Source organism: Oncorhynchus tshawytscha, linkage group LG27 (assembly GCF_018296145.1).
Source record: "Oncorhynchus tshawytscha isolate Ot180627B linkage group LG27, Otsh_v2.0, whole genome shotgun sequence".
NCBI lineage: Eukaryota > Metazoa > Chordata > Actinopteri > Salmoniformes > Salmonidae > Oncorhynchus > Oncorhynchus tshawytscha.
This window is the reverse complement of record NC_056455.1, coordinates 10,262,819-10,283,998: the sequence shown is the minus strand read 5'-3', so window position 1 is coordinate 10,283,998 and position 21,180 is coordinate 10,262,819. Positions and strand designations below refer to the sequence as shown.

The 21,180-nt window shown below is 40.9% G+C and overlaps 1 protein-coding gene across 1 annotated transcript; it reads left to right on the top strand.

The window, feature by feature from the left end:
* The first annotated feature begins 549 nt into the window (after positions 1–549).
* Positions 550–15,696, top strand: LOC112226031 (transcription factor MafK). Its single transcript, XM_024390221.2, has 3 exons — positions 550–769; positions 10,845–10,922; positions 11,014–15,696. Exons 2-3 carry the CDS (start codon positions 10,878–10,880, stop codon positions 11,449–11,451), a joined length of 483 nt encoding a protein of 160 aa, XP_024245989.1. The 5' UTR covers positions 550–769; positions 10,845–10,877; the 3' UTR covers positions 11,452–15,696.
* The last annotated feature ends 5,484 nt before the right edge of the window (positions 15,697–21,180 follow it).

The following is a 21,180-nucleotide window of genomic DNA, read 5'->3' as shown; positions in this document are numbered from 1 at the left end:
GCATGAGAATGGTCTTGGGGCAATAATGTAAGAGGTTAGTAAGAAGGCTGAATAAGCTAGTTTACAGTTGGGCTCAGAGCCTTCAACATTATGCAGCCTTTAATAAATGCAAAACTCAAAATAAATGTTGGAAGGACAGGACATTGGTAAAGACAGATGGCGCCTGTTCTTCTATTAACCAGCGAGGCAGTAACTTTAGGGTCAGATTACCTCAAAAAAGGATAATTCTCTAATGTCAAATTATGAGAAAGTATATGGGATAGGGATTCTCTAATAGTTATTTTGTCACCAGAAAAACGAACATTGTGCAATCAGGTGCGCATGGAATTATTGAATCGGCCTATAAAAAGATAAAACATGTGCTGACATTGTTTGTGAAGTATTAACAGACTATTTATAGTTGGATAGCCATCATTAGTATAATAATGATTTAATCTACACATTATCTCGCTAATTTTCCCTAAAGTATTCTCAAACTGCGTCAACAGTCTATTTCTAGCTTCCCCTAGTTTCCCGCCTCGTTCACGTCAGCAGAAAGTTATTTTCATGAATGGAGGGGGCGGTCACGAGGAGTTGGTGACGTAAATACTTGCGGAAGCACGAAGTGGAATGTTGATACATTGTTGTTGTTGTTTTGTAGTTAATTTAGTACGGGGACACATTTCGGTTCGACTGCTGGACTACTTTCAGAATTGCGACAAGTAACTTCAACCCGTATAGGACGGAAACTTCACAAGCTTTACCGACCGAGAATATCCGCTTTCATAAGGTGAGCGTACGAGCGCTTTTCTGGGAGATGTTTTGACATTCCTCTCTAAAATTGCTGATGCTATCACGGTGACACATGCGTAAATCGAATCTATCAACAAGTAACATCAGGTTTAACCAAACATTTAATTTACATGTTATAAACGTACTTGGTACATGTTATTTAGGCCCATCTTAGCAATTTGAAACAGTTTACAACGCCAGAAATGAACTTTTTTCACTCTTGAAGTTGTTAAAATGTAACAATTTAACAAATCGTGTGTTTCAGATTTTTAAAAATGTTTTATTCCATCTATTTACCCATCGTAATATTTTGAATGATAATGTTTTACTTCTGCCTCTTAATAATTTGAAAATGTGTAATATTTTCAGAGATCTATTACTGTATCCATATGGTTGTCCACAGCGCACGGTAGCCTACTTTTATGTTTACGATTGAAGGGAACAACACGTGGTTTGGGTTTTAGAATTCTGGGTCAAAGTGCACGGTGTGGGGATAGACGACCAGGAGGATAGTAAAGCGAATAAAAATAATGAAGACGGAGCCGAGTTATAAAACGTTGTCCCTGATTCAGACATGCGTAATAATACGTTTTGCTTGTTTTACAATATCAAGGCCCTTAAGTGTGTGGGCTCCTGTAAATATCAGCAAGTATGGCTGTGTTTATTTTCCTTAAATGTAGTATTTGCAGGCGAAGTTAGATTTATGTTCTGTTTATTTGAAGGAATCTGCAATGTACAGTGCCTTCAGAAAGTATTCACACCCTTGACTTTTTCCACATTTTGTTGTTACAGCCTGAATTTAAAATGAATTAAATTGAGATTTCACTGGTCTACTACACATAATTCCCCTTAATGTCAACGTGGAATTATGTTTGCGCTGCTAAGGTAAGCAATAGTATATTTTGGTAGACAGATGCTACTCTTTGGTAAAAGGGGTACATTGGAATTCGTTTTATGTTTACAAGTTAACTAACTATTAGAAGCTGAAATGTCTTGTTATGGCATACCTAAATACACTACATGACCAAAAGTATGTGGACATTTGCTCTTCAAACATCTCATTCCACAATCATGGGCATTAATATGGAGATGGTCCCCCTTTTGCTGCTATAACCGTCTCCACTCTTCTGGGAAGGCTTGCTCAAATACAGCCACAAGAGCATTAGTGAGGTGGGGCACTGATGTTGGGCAATTAGGCCTGACTCGCAGTCACCGTTTCAATTCATCCCAAAGGTGTTCGATGGGGTTGAGGTCAGGGCTCTGTGCAGGCCAGTCAAGTTCTTCCACACCGATCTCAACAAACCATTTCTGTATGGCCCTTGCTTTGTTCACAGGGGCATTGACATGCTGAGACTGGAATTAGCATTTTATTTTTGTCACACCAGCATAAACCTAAATGAAACACAGCCCTTATTTTAAGTGTTTCTAAAATCCCCTATGGGAAAAATGTATGGTGAAAAAAGGATTGGAACCATTTCCTTGTTTGACCGCTGGCCTTTATGGGAATTATGACTCATGCTGTGGTACTCTATAGTGTTTAAAATGATTTTTGAATGACTACTTAATCGCTGCACCCCACACATACAAGACCAGGGAGGTTTTCCAATTTGTAGGACACCTATTTGTAGATGGGTAAAAATAGATGTTGAAAATAACTTTGAGCATAGGGAAGTTATTAAATACACTTTTGATGGTGTATCAATACACCCAGTCACTACAAAGATACAGATGTCCTTCCTAACGCCGCTAAAACACAGGGCCAAATCTACACTGGAGTTGCTTACCAAGAAGACAGTGAATGTTCCTGAGTAGCAGAGTTACAGTTTGACTTGAATCTACTTGAAAGCCTATGGCAAGACCTGAAAATGGTTATCTAGCAATTTGCCAGAGCTTGAAGCATTTTGAGAAGATTAATAGGAAAATGTTGCACAATTCAAGTGTGGAAAGCTCTTAAGCTGTGTTCACATTGGCAGTTTGAAGTCTTAAATCCTATTTATTTGCATATCTGATTCAAATCTGTTATTCTTCCTGCAGTCTGAACTCCACATGGAGTCGGATATTTCAAGCCACCTTCGTAGCTGGTTTGAAGTCCGATACAAATCTGATTTGTGGCCATGTGACTTGTCTGAATGGTCATATCATGTTGCTTGCTAGCTACTCTGTTGACAGTTTGACAAGAACATGTGGTAGCTAATTAGCTTGTTAATTGTTTACAAACAAATGAGTGAATATGCTAAACAACTACCTAGCTAGCTAGTTGACTGCCTTGGCTAGCAAAAAAGGACTTCTTTTGAAAGTTGGGCCATCCTATCCTTTTGAGGATTTGTGTTCTTACACTGATTTTTAACATTCAAGCAACTGGGAAACATCCATGGCAGGCATTTTCACCTTAGCTTACTACATAACTTCAGAGTGATGGGAAGCACGAGCGCCACCATCAATCAGCCTACACCACCATGCACACACCCATCGGGAGTATGACAACAAGCGTAGCCATGTCAGCAAATGACTGCTGTCTGAACACAACTGATTTGAGCATTAAAGCCTGCAGTGTGAACAAGGCTTTAGAGACTTACCCAGAAAGACACAGCTGTAATCGCTGCCTAAGGTGATATGACAAAGTATTTACTCAGGAGTGTGAATACTTACAGTGCCAGTCAAAAGTTGGGACACACCTACTCATTCAAGGAAGAAAAACCCTTGAATGAGTAGGTGTGTCCCAACTTTTGACTGGTACTGTATGTATATGAGAGATTTCATTTTCAATTAATTAGCAAAAATGTCCAAAAACATGTTTTCACTATACCATTGTGGGCTACTGTATGTAAATGGTTGAGAAAAATCGAATCCATTTTGAACTCCGGCTGTAAGACAACAATATTTGTGGAATAAGTCAAGGGGTATGAATACTTTCTGAAGGCTAGTGTGGTGCTGTGTCCTATTGAATACTACTGTAGACATTCCCAAAGACATTGTTAGTGCTGTATCAGTGATTTTGTTCTTTATCCTATACCCTGGTTTGACAGTAGAGAGAGGAGAGAGTGCCATAGTCGGCCCTGGTTCAGCAGAATCTCGTTTGGAAGCCGCAGTGTCGCAGGCCAAAATGAAATTGAATCTACGGGCCTGCTGTCAAAGCAAGAATTTTTAGATGACACACACACACAAAAAGCTTGCTACGCCGACCTTTGTCTCTGCCTCTGTCCCGTTGCCCAGCTTTCTAGAATAAACAAAGATAAATCCTTATCAATTTCATATTTTGGTGCTGACTGTATGTCTCCAGACCGGGATCATATTCTTGGACATTTGACCTTTACTGTCATTGTGATTTATATGGAAAATATGAGAGGAGTCCTTTCTCATCTAAAACTTTCCACAGTGTATGAGGGCCTTGAAATCTCTTCTAAGAGGCTGCCTATGTACTGAGTCACTGTTGATGAGGTATATGTGGTGTGGGGGTGACCTCCCACACCAAGTGCATCATATCCATGCTCTGTCATGAGGTTAACATGTGGCTTGGTTCCCAATGTGATGTCTGGAGGAGAGAGGGTTTATCATCTTCTGCTCTCTCACTTCCCTACCCAATATGATGTATACATGCTCATAATGGTTAATGATGCCCACAGTTTCAATAGTATTGAGTGTTCTGTGGGTTCTCTTCCACCCCCTGTACTTATTGTGGGTTTTGCAGTGTGTTGTGAAAGTGAAATGACTGTGGTTAGTGAACCGGTATGACTCAAAAGGAAACCCGAGTCAGATATTTTTATGTGTAAACTTCCTTTTTTTAACTGTGGAACTTCATTTCCTTACTATGTGTTCTGATCATTTATTTCTAGAGACAAAGACCGTGTCATAAGAATTACACAGACATGACGGATGACAAATATTTACAGTACTGTATTACATGTACAGATTAACAGTCACATTAACAAGTTTACACTGAAGCATGGAGAGATATACATTGGCATCTCTCCACAAGTGCCCCTTAGGTGCCTGTCTTGTACCAACCACCAGGATCTGCACCCAGCGTATTCCCGCTTTTCTGGATGACTTCCTGGATCTCAGACCAATGCTCTCGCCACACGGTGGTCTGGGGGCGTGGAGGGATCGTCTCGAGTAAAGTGCCTTGTTTTTGTAACATTGGTATTAGGTGGTATACAGTAAACAATGAAAAATGTCTAACTTTCTCACTTTTACATCTGAGAACTTGGGTACTCAGACGGAATAAGAATATTAACAACTTAATGGATTGGATTAACGACTGTCGTTTTTCTCCTGCTGATGTAATCTCAAGTCTCTTGTGTTAACAAGTACTGAAGCCCTTTGTTATTTGAAGTTGGAAAATGTAATAGTGATTTGTTTTCTCATTGATCTTCATTGTTTATTCAATGTGTACTATGGAATGGCTTTAGTTAGGTAATAACTGGACAGATTTGTCCTTGCTGTGTGTGTACTTGACATTCTTTTGAATCCCTATGTCCCCAGCTGGAATGTCGCTTCACTCAGATATCTACCTCTCCTCCCTTTTCCGCAAAAAAGTTCCGGCGGTTATGCCAGCCGTTTCCTGTACTTTTCCTTCTGCCCTGTGAAACAACGTGATTTTCCAGGAAACTTCAGTTTGGGAGGGTGTGATTCCCTGCCGGTCGTCCTAGTTCTTACCAGTAAACAGCATGACTCATGGCTCGGCTATGCTCTCCATTTCCTTTACATAACATCTCTCCAAATGTGCTGCGCTGGAGTGCAGAGCAGAGTGCACCACCACAGCATAGTCTGGAGGAAGGCTCTCTCCTCCCCAACTCTCTGAGAAAACAGAGGAGACATTCTGAACAGAAGGGAGCTCCATCAAGCTCTCTCTCCTCTCTGAGGAACCCAAACTCCAAAACTAATAGAAAAGAGAAGGAAAACAAGCAGCCAAGACAAGCCAACACTTCATCTATCACTAGGACCTGAGCACTCAGCTCTTTGATGTGCTGTTTATTTTAGTGAAAAGTCAGGCCCCAGAGCATACCTGTCATAAACCAAGCACACAGACTTGAATTTGAGCTTATGTCTGAATGACAAAAACTGAATGGAGTCACATTTCACACATTGTCTCTGGACTAATACCATAACATGCCTGCAGCTTATTGGTTTGTTTTTCTAGCCAGGTCATGATCAGTGCTTAAACGGCAGTTATTTGTCCATTATTAATGGATACTCTCTGGGCTGATACTGTGGTGCTGATTTAATATGCAGTAAAACTCATTCTAGAGTATTTTAGCAAAGCTATAGCCCTAGTTCTTGGCTCAAGCTTTGAGCAAGTCATTAATGTCAATTACACTGAATGACAAAACAACAAACCATGACAAAGGTTATGTTCACTTTTTCCAACAGAGTTCAATTGGGCAGAGAACAGTGATTATTACCAGTGGGCTGCATCCGGAGCCTACAGTAATGTTGTCAGTTGGACTTGTGTGCTTTGATACAATGAGTAATTTCCTCATGATCTGGACTACGTGAGCTGATGAAATATGGTGCTGAAATCATCAGGCCTTTCCCGTGGCCAGAAAATACTTCATTTTTTCCATCTGTTTAGCCACCACCTTGTGTGTAAATGCTCCCTCTCTCACCATGGAAACTTAAGTGTTGTCAAACTAAGTTATTTATTTTAATTCTATTTTTTATTTCACCTTTATTTAACCAGGTAGGCCAGTTGAGAACAAGTTCTCATTTACAACTGCGACCTGTCCAAGATAAAGCAAAGCAGTGCGACACAAACAACAACACAGAGTTACACATGGAATAAACAAACGTACAGTCAATAACACAATTGAAACATCTATATACAGTGTGTGCAAATGAGATACGATTAGGGAGGTAAGGCAATAAATAGGCCGTAGTGGCGAAGTAATTACAATTTAGCAATTAAACACTGGAGTGATAGATGTGCAGAAGATGAATGTGCAAGTAGAGAAACTGGGGTGCAAAGGAGCAAAAAAATAAATAACAATATGGGGATGAGGTAGTTGGATGTACAATGCTCCGTGAGCTGCTCTGACAGCTGATGTTTAAAGTTAGTGAGGGAGATATGAGTCTCCAGCTTCGGGGATGTTTGCATTTTTTTCCAGTCATTGGCAGCAGAGAACTGGAAGGAAAGGTGGCCAAAGGAGGAATAGGCTTTGGGGGTGACCAGTGAAATATACCTGCTGGAGCGCGTGCTGCTACGGTGACCAGTGAGCTGAGATATGGCGGGGCTTTACCTAGCAAAGACTTATAGATGACCTGGAGCCAGTGGGTTTGGTGACGAATATGAAGCGAGGGCCAGCCAACGAGAGCATACAGGTCTCAGTGGTGGGTAGTATATGGGGCTTTGGTGACAAAACGGATGGCACTGTGATAGACTGCATCCAATTTGCTGAGTAGAGTGTTGGAGGCTATTTTGTAAATGACATTGCCGAAGTCAAGGATCGGTAGGATGGTCAGTTTACGAGGGTATGTTTGGCAGCATGAGTGAAGGATGCTTTGTTGCAAAATAGGAAGCCGATTTCTAGATTTAATTTTGGATTGGAGATGCTTAATATGAGTCTGGAAGGAGAGTTTACAGTCTAACCAGACACCTACGTATTTGTAATTGTCCACATATTCTAAGTCTGAACCGTCCAGAATAGTGATGCTGGATGGGCGGGCAGGTGCGGGCAGCGATCGGTTGAAGAGCATGCATTTAGTTTAAGAGCAGTCGGGGGCCACGGAAGGAGAGTTGTATTGCATTGAAGCTCATCTGGTGTCCACAGAAGGGCCAGAAGTATACAGAATGGTGTAGTCTGCGTAGAGGTGGATCAGAGAATCACTAGCAGCAAGAGCGACATCATTAATGTATACAGAGAAAAGATTTGGGTCTAGAGAGTCTCCCCCTTTTGAAGAGGGGGATGACCGCGGCAGCTTTCCAATCTTTGTCGATCTCAGACGATACGAAGGAGAGGTTGAACAGGCTAATAATAGGGGTTGCAACAATTGCGGCGGATAATTTTAGAAAGAGAAGGTCCAGATTGTCTAGCCCAGTTGATTTGTAGGGGTCCAGTTTTTGCAACTCTTCAGAACATCAGCTATCTGGATTTGGGTGAAGGAGAAATGGGGGAGGTTTGGGCAAGTTGCTGTGGGGGGTGTAGGGCTGTTGACTGGGGTAGGGGTAGCCAGGTGGAAAGCATGGACAGCCGTAGAAAAATGCTTATTGAAATTCTCAATTATCGTGGATTTATCGATGGTGACGGTGTTTCCTAGCCTCGGTGTAGTGGGCAACTGTGAGGAGGTGTTCTTATTCTCCATTGACTTTAGTGTCCCAGAACTTTTTGGAGTTTGTGCTACAGGATGCAAATTAGGGATAGTCCTACTCTGTATCCCTGTTAGTTGTCAACACTTGATTCATTCTGGCTGTTGTTAGACTTAGATATGAGACGCATCTGAATTCCAGACTGTTATAAGATTTTACAGCGACGTCTTTACATCTGAGTAGACTAAGCTCTCCTCTCAGAGATGGGTGCATTACACAGGATGTATTCTGAATACATTTATCCTCCCAATTGAAACTTGGAGCTTCTTTCCTTTGTGTTTGTGTGTGTCCTCAGTCAGGAATGTGGTTATGTTATCCACACTTCAGCCACCTTCTATGGATTTACTTTGAGGTCTTCTCCAACACGAGTAGAAGCACCCAAAATGGTGAAAAGGGAAATCGTTTTCTGGTGGATCGTCAAATGTGCACAGTCAAAAGCGGAACTGAATTGTAAAATGTGCCTGTTGCTCACCCTGAAAGATGATCAAAACAGAGATTTGGTCTTTGGACATTTACTGCTCTTTTCTTCTCTGGAAGAAGGAAAGCAGCAAAGTCGGACCTTAAGAGCTCAATCTAGTGCCATTTGCAACAACAGAGAGGAGCAGATGCAGAAGGAATTTGAAGGAAACCACGTGCCCTCTGAGCTGTAACGCTTGAGCACCCCGTGTATGGAGAGGGAGGCTTTTTTTTCCATCCCATTTCATGATATTCAAGTCTCACGGAATATTACCTAGGGTCTCCCCCCTGATGCAACAGTTCAAAACAGGCTCTTTCAGCCAACTTGCTGGAACGTTGTCTTACATTTTTTGGCTGGCCGTGCAGTGCTTGATTCAAAGTTGCATACATGTGCCAAAATAAGGCAAAGCTGTATGCTATTCTCTACTCTTTTTGCTATAGTTAAGTTGAAAACCCAAGTGAATAAGGTTCAAAGGGGATGGCCAAAACAAGTACCAGACGTGATGGTTCACCAAACATGTTTTCCTATGGTTCTTAAATCCACACAAAACAGAAGAATCTATTGGTTCATTTTCCAAGTTAGGATTGTGTGTGTCCTCTCTCCACATTCATGTATCCCTTCATTACAGAAACATGCGGCCAGGCATAGGCTGTACCTCCGGTGTGGTTTTACAAAAGACAAAACAGATGGCTGACTAAGAACTTATTAGTGATCTGTCCTGCTTCAGTGCCAAAGCCAGTGAACTTTCCATTATCATCAGACCAATCATTTGGCATTCTGCCCCTTTCCACTTAGGAGCTATGACTAAGACTTTTGATGCAAGAACAGTATTTCTATTGTAGATACAGTGCAACCACTTCAGCTCTTCAACACAAGGTCAACCCAGCAACAGCTGTCAGAAACTGCTGTGATCAGCGATCTATATTTATTTCCAGGGGCATGAGATGAACTTCCCTAAAGGAATAGTCATTAAAACCTCACCCTTTCGGTTGTTGTATCTTGTTCGAGAAAGTGCAGCTCAAAGCGCTGGATGGAATATTTGGCCTTTTTAATGAGGTATCACATGTTCACCTAAATTGTTTAGCTGGCAGAATTTTGCGTCAGCAGCACAGTGAGCTAAATATACCCAGCAGTGTTAAATAAGGGCATGTAGCAGCTCAGGAAAGCCCAGTGTAATACGAGCCAGACGAGCAGACACAAGTCCGAAACCAAATAGAGTACATTGTCTCACTACAAAAATACACCCATGACTGTAAGGGAAACTATTCCTCTGTGACACGCGATCTTCCGGAATTTCCCACATATCTACAGGACTATAAAGTTCAGTATGACCATAAATGTAAGCTTGTGTTTGTTGGGTAGTTTTACTGTTAACATAGGCATTTATTCTGTGTTATAAAGAGGAAACTCATATGGGTCAATGTAGGCCATGTTAGGTTAAATAGTACTGTATCTTAAAATAGACTATGCATTAGGTCTGAGGGAAGTGGAAAATAGGGAGCCAATGTTCAGAGTTTATGAGACTGCTATTGTACACACTCCCTAAACTATTGGTGATCCTCACTTAGTTCTTCAAGCTGACCTGCCCGTGTAATGTCTACCATGTGTATGACAGGGTAACGAATGAGACTTGTTTACCCTTTGGCTGACCATGTGACTATACTCCCAAACCCATTTTCAGGGTGTTTCCATGGCAGCCATCGCCTAGGGTGCAAGTCAGGGTGCTGAAATGGAGCCTTTGGGAGATTGTATGCCTTTATTCACAGTCAGGCACACAGCAGTCTCTCTCTTTTTGGCCATGGCAGCAGTCTCAAAGGCATGTGTTTCACTGTAGTGTTCAGATAGGCCTTTTTCCAAAAACAATTTTGACCAAAATAGGCCATGCCCAGTTTCTAAGCAGAGGGCTCAGACAAGCTGTGTGGCGAGAGCTGACCTGTTTCTATTCTTGCGGTCTTGCTACGGTCTAGTGAACTACAATGATAGGGCCCTCCCTACAGCAGCAAGTAAACAGGTTTGCCCAACAGTCTGTGTATTCATTATCATCTTTCAGTGTGATGCTGACCTCTGCTGGCAGTCTCTGTTACTAGAAAATCTACTGAGCTGGTTGCAGATGACGTAACTAACTCATGAATGTTGTGGGATCTCATCAATAGAGTTCTTGGGAAAGGGGAGTGGCTTCTTAGGATGGCTGTATCTGAACTTGGCTACACGCTTAACACTTTAATTTCACAACGAATACACTACATTATGCATACAAATATATTTCAATATTTTTTTTTTTATTCCAATCACAATTTCCCCTTTGTTTTGCAGTGTGACATCTGTGGGATTCTGGCCAGTTTATGCATGCAGGGTATGACGACTCAGTTTAAAGGAAACAAGACTTTAAAGGTAATTTTGTATTCGTACACTGTATCTTTTTAATGTGAATGATGAGTTCAGGAAAGGTCCAGAATCTCATCAATGGCGGTCTCTGTTGCAGGTTAAGAAGGAGGTGGGTGAGAATGCTCCGGCTCTCTGTGATGACGAGCTGGTGGCCATGTCGGTGCGTGAGCTCAACACACACCTGCGTGGGCTGACCAAGGAGGACGTGGTGCGGCTGAAGCAGCGGCGGAGGACCCTGAAGAACCGGGGCTACGCCGCCAGCTGCCGCATCAAGCGGGTCACCCAGAAGGAGGAGCTGGAGAGGCAGAAGCAGGATCTGCAACACGAGGTAGACAAGCTGGCCCGGGAGAACGCCAGCATGAGGCTGGAGCTGGACGCCCTGCGCGCCAAGTATGAGGCCCTGCAGTGCTTCGCCCGGACTGTCACCTGCGGGCCTCTCTCACCAGGCAAGGTGGCCACCACCAGCGTCATCACCATCATCAAGTCTACAAACAACCACAACTCCAGCCCAACCTCCTTCTCAGCTCCCTCCTAGTTGTGACAGAACTGAGCTCTCGTCTCCCCGTCCTGCCTGGTCCTTACCGGTTCCGACCCGATCCAGCCTGAAACCAATTGCACCTGACCCATGCTGAGAGGAAGCTCAGTAATTAGACTGAGGGAAGGGGGTGGGGTGGCCACTAGCTCTGTGTGATGATAACAACATATGATGCTGCATTCATTCTCTACTCTCTTTCTCTCACATACTGTACATAATCTACATTGTCTGTGCACTGTGCTACAACTGCCCCAGCACCGGCCGGGCATTGGGCCTCTCTGACCCTCTCTCCTTGACTGATGGCAGAGATTAGCTCAAACTACAGTGTGAGTGGATACTTGATATTATACCCCGCGATGGCAGCACTGGTCTGAGACAGCTCTGATGCCTGTGGTATCTTGCATTTACAGAGTATAAAGTAATATATTATTGTAATAATTACCGTATTAATACATTATAAACATTTAAAATAACAAACAAAAAAATGCTGATCTAAGCCTAAAAGCCTTCTTTCTTCTGTATATGAAAGCATATACTAATGTCTCAATGAAAATTGAGGCATTGACGCTTTTGCCTTAAACTGATCTCGGAATGATCTCTCAGTAATATTCAAATATTCATTTTTTTTGTCACTCTCATACAGTATGTTCAATATTTTAAGCTTTAATATTTCCAATTTCAAGGGCAGCTTGAAAACCATTTAAAAAAAATAAAATATATATATTTGAGAACTGACCAAGCATGTTTAGCTGGATGAACCAGGCCCTTTTGACATTGGAAAACCTTTTATCTGGTTTAGACTGTAGATTAGACTTGCAGGTATATAGCATTATAGCATAGCCTACATAAAATAATACAAACATACTCATGGGTTATCCTCCTTACAGCTTTGAGGAACTAAATCTACAGTACAAGTCAAATACAAATTAGGCTACATCAGACAAATGACAGATCATTGAACGGCACTTACTATTAAACTGTTAGATCACGGTGTAAAAGAACCAAAATCACTTGGTTTGCAAGTGTTAAATCATATAGCTGCAAATGTACATCTAAAATCATAGGACACCTGAAGCATCTTTTTGGGAAATACCGCAGTCCATTCGTGTATTACTTTAGCAATGGGAGATTGTATGATGCTGATCATAGTTTGTGGTCTATCCCAGAATTGCTAAAGTTGCAGCTAGTTTATAACTATTGCCAAGGGTGGCATAATTATTTTATGATAATAAGACAAGCACTTACCTATGATCTTTTGCCTCTGAACTTTCCTCCCCATGCTATATGTCATGGTAGGTAATCCATATTGGATGTAGTGATAATGGGAGCTGCCTTGACAAATGAAATGCAATTCAATGAATTCCTGTATATTACAGACTTAAGCAAGACCCTCTATTTTAGTTTCAATGCAAGATAAGGAAAATGGAAGCTCAAATGCCTCCTGTCACTTTACATTGAGAACTCTGTCCTCTTAGAAATCATTCCTACTGTTGGGTTGTCTGAAAGTGCTGCTGCCGGTGTTGGTAACTCTCTGAAACGGTAGACATTGAACACATGCTTTCGACACAGACTCTTGGGTAAGAGGAATCCCGGCATAAAACTCAAGAGAAAAAAAAAACTCTAGGAATGGTGTCACGACCAAATCCAATGGCACGTTAGCTTCAAGTGTTACCCATAAACAAGCACAGGTTGAGTATGCTTTTTGAAGGGTCTAAGTTTCAGTTCTAGATAATTATCTAGAATCTATAGTTTTTGCATTTCAGCCCTTATCGAAGTTCGTCACGAGTGAAGTCTAGAGTTGGCTCTTGTCAAGGTTTTCTCTTACCCTAGTGGACATGACTTTTGCTCCTCCCCTGTTTCTTAGCTGTAAAGATCACGAAGGGGGACTTTGCTGCTGCATGGCTCTCTGCTATTTCAGGCAGGGCCATTGCTGTGCTCTTATCATTCTCATCTTGTGTTTTCATTTGGTATATTTGTTATTACACTTTAATTCCCATGTCTTTTATATATGTGTGTATTTTTCTATAATTGTTGCTTTATTATAGGTATATTAAATACCTGGGAGTGGTGTGATCTTGTAATCGTCCCCTGACGTAAAATTATTCTTATTTTCTGGCCTATCTCAGCAGGATAGTTCAATTATTATCTATATCATCGATTAAATCATAAGGAATCTATTCTGCTGACTTTATAGTTGTATTTGTGTCTTCTTAAGGTCCGTTCATAAATTTTACCTGCAAACTACCCTCGTCTAGTCTGCAAATTAGGCTGTCTGTGTTTACAGTCATACCTGTTTTAGAGTAGGTGGATTGGGTATATTTTGATAGGAAAGACTTACTTTGGTAGCTAATTGCCATATGCCCACATGCTATTATAAGGAAGTTACGTTTGTATCACATTGCTAAACTCCAAGACTTTTGAAGTTTGAGTTGATGCTTTTGTGACAGCTATGAAACAGATACAAGTATTACAATTTGGAGGAGAATATACAGCAGAATGCAAGTTATGAAATTACAGTTGAGGTGAAAACACTTGAATTATTTAGCACCCTTTTCTGAGCTTTACAGTGACCTCTGCTGGTAGTCTTTATACATGCTGTGAATAAGCACAATATTATTGATCAAATTGTTTTGGAGACTTTTGCAGTCCAATTGCATATCAATTTATAAAACTTTTATCCGTTAGTTTTTGCTTTAAATTTCATTCAATTCTGTTCTAAACAAAGCCACAATACTGTCTGACTCAAATTTGAGTGTAAACATATACTTTTGTGTCAAAATAAACATCTAACAAAGTAGATGCATTTCTATGTGCCCCAAGCTGCATTTCCCTCCCTAGTTGTATTGAAACTCACTAAAGATTCATACACATCTACACATGGCTCTGCCAGTTGAAGATGGAGTATGGAAGCACGAGTAGTAATGCTCTTCCTGCACAGCAGGTGGCTGTGTTATCCCTCAGTACCCTCGATCTAGAAATAAAGAACCTTGCTCCTAGAGTTGGATTGAACATTGACTACGGCAAATTCATATGCACAGGGCACTGTAATGGAACTGCTAGCAACTAGAGGGCAATGTAAATAAGATGTATTTCTGCCATGGTTGATTGCATCTTTTCTGATATGAGCCATTATAATGCAACGGTAAGGAAATTGGATAGATAGTTAAGAAACCAAGTGGGCACTTTTTTAAATGTTTATCTTGTACGTTTTGCTATATGTTGCCTTTTAGGCTGCCGCGGTTAAATGATTGTATATTCTTCACCTGATTTATATCTACATCATGTTTTATGTAGGCCTACACATCTTTCCTATATTTGCTCATTCAGTCCTACAAGCTATTTGCCATAAACGGACACAGAACATACATGTTAAATGTCCTATGTTCAGCAGATGTACTTATAAATTGGTAAAACAGTTCCATGACATATAAAGTATGCTGCTCTAAAGTAGTACTGTGTATACGTCAACATTCAAATGAGTAAACAAGGTGGTGGTGGGTGAAAGAATAACAGTTGTAATACAATGGAGGTTATGCTTTCACGGCAGGGTAGCCTCGTGGTTAGAGCGTTGGTCTAGTAACCGGAAGGTTGCAAGTTTAAACCCCCGAGCTGACAAGGTACAAATATGTCGTTCTCCCCTGAACAGGCAGTTAACCCACTGTTCCTAGGCCATCATTGAAAATAAGAATTTGTTCTTAACTGACTTGCCTAGTTAAGTAAAGGTAAAATAAACTCACCATGTTCCACTTTGTATCACACAATTGTATGTTAACTATAAACAAAAAAGTTATCGTGTGGACTTTCACAGTGAATGGGATCTCAAGTTTTAATGCACAGCCACAACGACACTAAATTAGATGGTAATTTGTCTAGTTTGTGGTAGTTAATGAGGCATGATGATAGTTCTATTATACTGCTTTCTAGCTGATGATGAGTGTAAATAAAATAATGAGGCAGCACTTTGAAGAGAAACCGTACCATTTGTGACCTTTCATTACTCTGCTAACTAGTATGTATTTTATTTGAACATCAATATTTATTTGATTGATTTTCTGTAAATTGTATTTTCAACATCTAAATTATTTGATTTACATTCATTTATTTACTTGTTGCATTTAATGAAATACCCTCCTGTACAAATACAATAATTTTTGTTTCTGTTTCGATTGAAAACAAGGAGGTAAATTATTCCTGTAAATAGATGTTTGTTTTTGTACTTTTAAATAAAGCTTTTTTTTCTCTTTTTTTGGTCTGTTTAACTCCTTGAATGATTTCAAATACTGTAGGGTGATTCCTCATGAAACCAGGACAAAAAAAGGCCCAGATTTTGGGGGATTTTCACACTTTAATCCATAGAAAGGTTCTGTGTGGGAGGATTGTTGACAAATATAGATTTTTGTATCAAAGCGTAATAGAGAAATAATGAATCAATGTCGGCATATTAATAGCAGTTTGGCCTTACCCAGGCCTCCTTTAAAGGTACTCCACATAGGATTTTCGTTTTTTATATTTTTTTTCATTGTAATTTCAGAAAATGTCAATACTATATGTGTCCAATGTAGAAGTCACTGTCAAATCCTGGTTACAAATATTCAACACGTTTCGCTCAATTTCAGTAAGTGTTGTAAGCGTTACCAAATGAGTGAATGTGAAAATGGACAAAAAATGGTCACCTTCTGTTGGTGATTTTCAGGATGTGCAATGATACAAGTAAAAGGAGGGCTGTGATTGGTTACATTGCCTACTGTATCAATTTCTCTGTAGAAAAAGGGCCATGACTTTAAAACTAGCAGAGATCCCACTGGAAAATTGATATGCCCATAAAGTATATCATGCTCAATGATATATAGAAATATTTGCATGTTTTTTATATTCATCTTTATATTTTTCAATATTAATAAAATAATGTAAGAAAAATCAAAATACTACCCATATTTCAGAGTAAGCAGTAAAGCTTCATCTGACACAGATATTTGCTTTATGGAGTTGGTATTATTTCTCAATTACGCTTGTAGATATAAATGTCAATAATCCTTCCCCCAAAGGACCATACTATAGATTAGATTTCCTGATTTTTTTTTTTAACAATTGACTGGTTAAATTAGAAATCACCCTTTAGTCTACAGTGAGGTGCTGAGAGAAGGACAGTATACCGTCTAGCCATTCTCCCAAGTACTTGTATGAGGTGACTACCTCAAGCTTTAAACCCTCAGAGGTTGTAATCACACCTGTGGGGAGTGGGTCATTCTTCTTACCAAACCACATGACCTTTGTTTTGGAGGTGTTACCTAATTAAGGTAAGACAGTAATTCTGCTCATACACTCAACAAAAACAGTGCATTTGGAAAGAATTCAGACCTATTCACTTTTCCACATTTTGTTACGTTACAGCCTTATTCTAAAATGTATTAAAAAAATAAAAACAAATCTACACAAAATACCCCGTCAAATGACAGGGCAAAAAAGTTATTTTGAAATGTTTGCAAATGTATATAAAAAACAACTGAAATACATTACTTACGTGAGTATTCAGACTCTTTGCTATGAGACTTGAAATTGAGCTCAGGTGCATCCTGTTTCCATTGATCATCCTTGAGCTGTTTCTACAACTTGAATGGAGTCCACCATTCAATTGATTAGATATGATTTGGAAAGGCACACACCTGTCTATTCAAGGTCCAACATGTCAGAGCAAAAACCAAGCCATGAGGTCGAAGGAATTGTTGGAACAGGATTGTGTTGAGGCAAAGATCTGGGGAAGGGTACCAAAAAGTGTCTACAGCATGGAAGGTCCCCAAGAAAACATTGGCCTCCATCATTCTTAAATGGAAGAAATTTGGAACCACCAAGACTCTTCCTCGAGCTGGCCACCCGGCCAAACTGAGCAATCGGGGGAGAAGGACCTTAGTCTGGGAGGTGATCAAGAACCCGAGAGTTAATCTGTGGAGATGGGAGAATCTTCCAGAAGGACAACCATCTCTGCAGCACTCCACCAATCAGGCCTTTATGGTAGAGTGGCCAGATGGAAGCCACTCCTCAGTAAAAGGCACATGACAGCCCGCTTGGTGTTTGCCAAAAGCCAGCTAAAGGACTCTAAGACCATGAAAACCAAGATTCTCTGGTTTGATGAAACCAAGATTGAACTCTTTGGCCTGAATGCTAAGCGTCACGTCTGGAGGAAACCTGGCACCAGGATCGAGGGAAAGATGAACAGAGCAAATTACAATAAGATCCTTGATGAAAACCTGCTCCAGAGTGCTCAGGACCTCAGACTGGGGTGAAGGTTTACCTTCCAACAGGACAACAACCCTAAGTACACAGCCAAGACAACGCAAGAGTGGCTTTGGGACAAGTCTCTCAATGTCCTTGAGTGGCCCAGCCAGAGCCCGGACTTGAACCCGATTGAACATCTCTGGAGAGACCTGAAAATAGCTGTGCAGCGATTCTCTCCATCCAACCAGAGCTTGAGAGGATCTGCAGAGATTTTTTTTTTCTGCAGAGAAGAATGTGTGAAACACTCCAAATACAGGTGTCCCAAGCTTGTAGCATCATACCTAAGAGGACTCGAGGCTGTAATCGCTTCAAAAGTTGCTTCAACAAAGCACTGAATAAAGGGTCTGAATACTTATGTAAACGTGATATTTTTTTGCTATAAAAAAAACATTTTTTGCTTTTTCATTATGGGCTATTGTGTTTAGATTGATGGGAGAAAAAAACAATTTAATCAATTTTAAAATAAGGCTGTAATCTAACAAAATGTGTAAAAAGTCAAGTGGTCTGAATACTTTCCAAATGCTCTGTATAAATGCAACATGTAAAGTGTTAGTCCCATGTTTCATGAGCTGAAATAAACAATCCCAGAAATGTTCCATACGCACAAAAAGCTTATTTCTCTCAAATCTGGTACACAAATTTGTTTACATCCCTGTTAGCGAGCATTTATCCTTTGTCAAGATAATCCATCCACCTGACAGGCATGGATAATATCAAGAAGCTGATTAAACAGCATTATCATTACACAGGTTCACCTTGTGCTAGGGACAATAAAATAGCACTTTAAAATCTGCAGTTTTGCACACAACACAATGCCACAGATGTCTCAAGTTTTGGGGGAGTGTGCAATTGGCATGCTGACTGAGAATTTAATGTTTATGTCTCTGCCATAAGCTGCCCCCTTGTCGTTTTATAGAATTTGGCAGTGTGCCCAACTGGCTTCACAACCACGTGTAACCACACCAGCCCAGGACCTTCACATCCAGGGGTGGGGGTGCTGAAGAGTATTTCTGTCTGTAATTAAGCCCTTTCGTGGGGGAAAAACTCATTTGGATTGGCTTGGCCTGGCTCCCTATGGCCTCAGCCCTGCCCAGTCATGTGAAATCCATGAATTAGGGCCTAATTTTGTTTATTTCAATTGACTGATTTCCTTATATGAACTGTAACGGAGTAAAATCTTTGAAATTGTTACATGTTGTGTTTATACTTTTGTTACATTGTGCATACAGTTGAAGTCGGAAGTTTACATACACCTTAGCCAAATACATTTAAACTCAGTTTTTTCACAATTCCTGACATTTAATCCTAGTAAAAATTCCCTGTTTTAGGTTAGTTAGGATCACCACTTTGTTTTAAGAATGTGAAATGTCAGAATAATAGTAGAGAGAATGATTTATTTAAACTTTTTTCAACTTTCATCAAATTCCCAGTGGGTCAGAAATGTACATACACTCAATTAGTATATGGTAGCATTACCTTTAAATTGTTTAACTTGGGTCAAACATTTCGGGTAGCCTTCCACAAGCTTCCCACAATAAATTGGGTGAATTTTGGCCCAATCCTTTTGACAGATCTGGTGTAACTGAGTCAGGTTTGTAGGCCTCCTTGCTTGCACATGCTTTTTCAGTTCTGCCCACAAAATATCTATAGGATTGAGGTCAGGGCTTTGTGAAGGCCACTCCAATACCCTGACTTTGTTGTCCTTAAGCCTGTTGCTTCAGATGTTGCTTCAATATATCCACATCATTTTACTCCCTCATGATGCCATCTATTTTGTGAAGTGCACCAGTCCCTCCTGCAGCAAAGCACCCCCACATGATGCTGCCACCCCTGTGCTTCATGGTTGGGATGGTGTTCCTCAGCTTGCAAGCCACCCCCCTTTTCCTCCAAAGCATAACGATGGTCTTTATGGCAATTATGGCCATTTTTGTTTCATCAGACCAGAGGACATTTCTCCAAAAAGTACTATCTTTGTCCCCATGTGCAGTTGCAAACCGTAGTCTGTCTTTTTTATGGTGGTTTTGGAGCAGTGGCTTCTTCCTTGTTGAGCGGCCTTTCAGGTTATGTAGATATAGGACTCGTTTTACTGTGGATATAGATACTTTTGTACCTGTTTCCTCCAGCATCTTCACAAGGTCCATTACTGTTGTTCTGGGATTGATTTGCACTTTTCGCACCAAAGTATGTTCATCTCTAGGAGACAGAACGCTGGACCATGGTCCCATGGTGTTTATACTTGTGTAATATTGCTTGTACAGATGAACGTGGTTCTTTCAGGTGTTTGGAAATTGCTACCGAGGATGAACCAGACTTCTGGAGGTTTACAATTTTATTTTCTGAGGTCTTGGCTGATTTCTTTTGATTTTCCCATGATGTCAAGCAAAGAAGCACTGAGTTTGAAGGTAGGCCTTGAAATACAGCCACAGGTACACATCTAATAGACTCAAATGATGTCAATTAGCCTATCAGAAGCTTCTAAAGCCATGACATCATTTTCTGGAATTTTCCAAGCTGTTTAAAGGCAGTCAACTTAGTGTATGTACATTTCTGACCCACTGGAATTATGATACAGTGAATTATAAGTGAAATAATCCGTCTGTAAACAATTGTTGGAAAAATGACTTGTGTCATGCACAAAGTAGATGTCCTAACCGACAAACTATAGTTTGTTAACAAGAAATTTGTGGTGTGGTTGAAAAAAAAGTTTTAATGACTCCAACCTAAGTGTATGTAAACTTCCAACTTCAACTGTATATAAACTATAGAAACAAATATACACTGCTCAAAAAAATAAAGGGAACACTAAAATAACACATCCTAGATCTTAATGAATGAAATATTCAACCGCCAACTGCACCAGCATATGGTCTCACAAGGGGTCTGAGGATCTCATCTCGGTACCTAATGGCAGTCAGGCTACCTCTGGCGAGCACATGGAGGGCTGTGCGGCCCCCCAAAGAAATGCCACCCCACACCATGACTGACCCACCGCCAAACCGGTCATGCTGGAGGATGTTGCAGGCAGCAGAACGTTCTCCACGGCGTCTCCAGACTCTGTCACGTCTGTCACATGTGCTCAGTGTGAACCTGCTTTCATCTGTGAAGAGCACAGGGCGCCAGGGGCGAATTTGCCAATCTTGTGCTGTAAGCACAACCCCCACCTGTGGACGTCGGGCCCTCATACCACCTCATGGAGTCTGTTTCTGACCGTTTGAGCAGACACATGCACATTTGTGGCCTGCTGGAGGTCATTTTGCAGGGCTCTGGCAGTGCTCCTCCTGCTCCTCCTTGCACAAAGGCAGAGGTAGCGGTCCTGCTGCTGGGTTGTTGCCCTCCTATGGCCTCCTCCACGTCTCCTGATGTACTGGCCTGTCTCCTGGTAGCGCCTCCATGCTCTGGACACTACGCTGACAGACACAGCAAACCTTCTTGCCACAGCTCGCATTGATGTGCCAT

What these genes read in the sequence shown, in the direction of transcription:
- LOC112226031 (XM_024390221.2), top strand. Translation starts at nt 10,878, where the DNA reads ATGCAGGGTATGACGACTCAGTTTAAAGGAAACAAGACTTTAAAG. An exon ending in AAGGAAACAAGACTTTAAAG is followed by an intron (nt 10,923 to 11,013) that starts GTAATTTTGTAT and finishes TCTCTGTTGCAG; the next exon opens with GTTAAGAAGGAGGTGGGTGA.